The sequence below is a fragment of the Polypterus senegalus genome, chromosome 1, assembly GCF_016835505.1.
Source record: "Polypterus senegalus isolate Bchr_013 chromosome 1, ASM1683550v1, whole genome shotgun sequence".
NCBI lineage: Eukaryota > Metazoa > Chordata > Cladistia > Polypteriformes > Polypteridae > Polypterus > Polypterus senegalus.
Window position 1 is genome coordinate 128,652,979 of NC_053154.1, and position 3,603 is coordinate 128,656,581.

The following is a 3,603-nucleotide window of genomic DNA, read 5'->3' on the forward strand; positions in this document are numbered from 1 at the left end:
GAAAACCCTAACAAAGAAAAAAGTCAGCATTATAAAATGCATTCTTTAGACACTTTCATTTGCATAGACTTCACACAACATCGATTAATGAGGGCAACTGTACTATACTTGCTCCATGTTCAAAGAAAAATATCAAGAAGAGAGCAACAAAGGGATAAAAAACAAAAAGTATGGTTACCTGTATGTCTGCAATTCACATGTCTAAAATTTATTTAGCTTACTGTAACCTAACCATTTATCATTTTCAGCCCACCCTACCCCTTAAGGAATGAACATTACATTTTGAACAGTACATTTTCGTGTTTACCACACACTTATCCACTATGGGCTGGTAAAATTTCCCAAAGAAATGCTCAGTGTACATATTTAGAAGGAAAACAAATGAAAGAAAGAAAACTCTCAAGTTGTTTTTAAAAAAAATCAATTTGTATTAAAAGTCTTTGAAAACAAACAGACAGCAGTTAAAAGGCTGATCTGAAATTAAAATTACAATCGGGTTAGAATTTTAATGGTATATCACATTGTGTTAAAATTCTTAGCTCTTACATCTGCTGGCCTGGGGGAAAAAAAGGGTCGAGTAGACAGGGGAACCCAGTACCTGTACAATTTCTTAAATTAAAAATTAGGCCACACCTTGATAGGCATAGAAACAATTTTAAAGGCTAGGGAAGGAAACAAAAATTAGCTCCTTAATAAAAGGATCTTTTGTTCCATCACTGTGCGATTACCAAAGTAAAACAGTTAAGTACTTAGTGGATTGCAAGATGATGGAAATTGTGCAGAGGATTTTGCAGGTTGGCACTAAATTGAACAGGTCATTTTTGGAAGGCACTAGACACGGGGCTGTCCATGGACCCCAGATCACACAACATGGTTGTTGTTCAGGCTTTTAAATTAAAAACACTGGTAGATAAGAGGCCAGGCCCCTCTTTTTTTCTAAAATAAAAACCCACGAGGATATTTTGGCTCATAAACACTTGATTTCCTAAATAACCCCCAAATTATTCTTTGCAACAGGTACAAAACAATTTCCTTTACTCTTCAACATTATTATTTTCGGAGATGTCCCGTCTCTGGACATGGTCTCGGTTGCCGCATAAGTGTTAGATCAGTTCCAGTTAAAGAAAGCAGTAGTTGAAATTGGAGGAGAATTTGTTTTCTTGGTGTACTCGACCCCCCACCCCCCGCCACTCCACATCGCACAAGTTTACGGTGTCCAGTATATGTGGCGGTGCTACACTTCTCCTTACATTCACACATGAATCTCCTGATCAGGGAGGGGGTGGAGGTCACCAAGAACGGATCGCATCCGTACACGACTAGCTAGAAGTCTTCAAGTTTCCTTTAACCAACAAAAATAAACAAAAATGCAGAATTCACATCCTTCGGTGATGTATCTTTGTAACAGACCTCTAGGAATCCAAAACGCAACCAACGTGCGTTTGCTGATCGCTTCATTTGAAGGCTTTAAAATACTTGGTCGCTTTCCCAAAATATATATGTATCAAGTGTCTACTGGTCACGGTAAAATCCTAGAACATTCAAGTACTTTGCCATGTAAACACTATTCTGTCGGTTTTCTTTACTTTTTTGGATTTTTTCAAACGTGTGCAAGACAGCAGGACACCTTTTAAATACTGATCACGTAGTCAATGCATTACACCGTAACGTCCCGAGCAGTTGCTGTTAGTTTCCAATGTGTAGTTTCCTATTTTGAGTCACATGAACTCGCCTTTTGCCCAAACTTTTTTGTGTGTGTCCTCTTAAAGGATCACACAAGACGAACAGCAATGATCGTCCCCGTTTGGCTGTGAGGCGTAGTTCATCTGCCTGACAATTTCTGCGAACAGTTCGTCCACGGAAGCTTTATTTTTGGCTGAAGTTTCCATAAAGGGGCAATTCCATTCGTCAGCGAGGGCTTTGCCTTCCCCGTAGGACACCTCCCGCTCCCCTTCCAAATCTACCTTATTTCCCACTAGGATCATAGGCACCCGCTCGTACCGCTTCACGCGGATGATCTGATCCCGCATGGGCTTGATGTCTTGGAAGCTTTGCTGGTTCACCAAACTGTATACCAAAATAAAGCCCTGTCCATTTTTGATGTACAAGTCTCGCATGGAGGCAAACTGTTCCGTGCCTGCAGTGTCCAAAATCTCCAGCACCGAAGGCGAAGAGTCCACTTCAATTTCCTTCCGGTAAAAATCCTCTATAGTGGGGTCGTATTTTTCTATAAAGGACCCCGTTACGAACTGGACCGTCAAAGCCGATTTTCCCACTCCGCCTGATCCAAGCACGACTACTTTGTATTCTCTCATGGCTTCTGAAACAAGTCCTGCCTTTCTCCGTCTCTCGCGCTCCCCCCGCTCTCTTCCTCGCCTCTCCTTTTTTCACTCGGCTTCGCTTTCAAGCGGAGGAGTTGCCACTGGCGAAGGGTGCTGCTTTTCCGTTTGCAAATCTCAATCCAGTCCGGAGGCAGCGGCTAATGATTTGTGGGAACCGTGCGGAAGGGAGGCGATGAAAACAGTGCCCCAGCATTACCAACATGACATGCCGCGTCTCGCCTCGTCCTGCCGCCGCCGCTTCTTGTGCAATGCTGCTCGCTGCTGAGCGCTCAACGCGCACTCACGCGCTCTTCCTGCCCACTGACACCAAGCGCAGCGTATGGACGTCACTGAGTTAGCACCGCCCTCTTCCGGGTCCTTAAAGGAGCCGCTCCTATGTGCACCTCTGGCACTTGCCACCCGGAAAGCTCAGTTAAGTGTTGGGGCTTACAAGTTTCGAGTGAGCAACCAAAATAAAATGCAGCTCTTTCTCAGACCGCTCCTAGCCAATAAATGCACTCCTTCTGCTACTACTACTGTATGTCTACCTTCTAAGACAATAAGCAGTTTTACTATCTATATAGCGTCTTTCACAGATCTTAACAGTTTAGTGTATGACGCATTGTGAACTTTCAGTTCATTAAAAACGTATAGAACACGTCGGTGGCACATTGGCTAGCGTTTCCCCAATGTTCCCTAACATGTGTCACCCACATGCCAAAGGCGTGCATATTATGGTGACTAGCGACTGAAAAGTTAAAGTTGTAAGTGAGCGTGTGGAAGTGCGCCTTCCTGTCTGATGCAATCATCCGGCCTCCAGTCCAGTGTTGTTCGCTGACTTTTCGTCACATGCTGCCCCAGGTTGGGAAAGTGCTCTGATTGCGTATTATTGCACCCACCAACACCTCAGCACCACAGTGGAACAGTATGTGGTTTTTCAAAGCCAGCTAGTGCCAGTTCTGCCACCAACCTCCAGGTTTTCCCAGTAAGTTGGAGGACCTGTTTGCAGCTGCCCAGACTAGAAACTTTATTGAACGTGATCTTAAGTAATTGAACGACGGAAATGTAATATTTTAATACTCGATAATATATAACTCACGAATCATACGAAAAGATGTGGATCTTTGAGACAAAAACACTTTTTTATACCCGCTTAATATTATTTATTTAGGATCACTGGTAAATACAAATACTGTTACATTAATTTTCAAATTCTAAATATAATGTACTTATATATAGGTTGCATTGTTATATTTATATCTTAAGTTAGTTTAGATATAAT

General features: G+C 42.6%; 1 protein-coding gene across 1 annotated transcript; it reads right to left on the reverse strand.

The window, feature by feature from the left end:
- Positions 1–404: 404 nt before the first annotated feature.
- LOC120531836 (ras-related protein Rap-2b) lies at positions 405–2,642 on the reverse strand. The gene has a single exon (XM_039757617.1). It carries the CDS (start codon positions 2,313–2,315, stop codon positions 1,764–1,766), a length of 552 nt encoding a protein of 183 aa, XP_039613551.1. The 5' UTR covers positions 2,316–2,642; the 3' UTR covers positions 405–1,763.
- Positions 2,643–3,603: the final 961 nt, after the last annotated feature.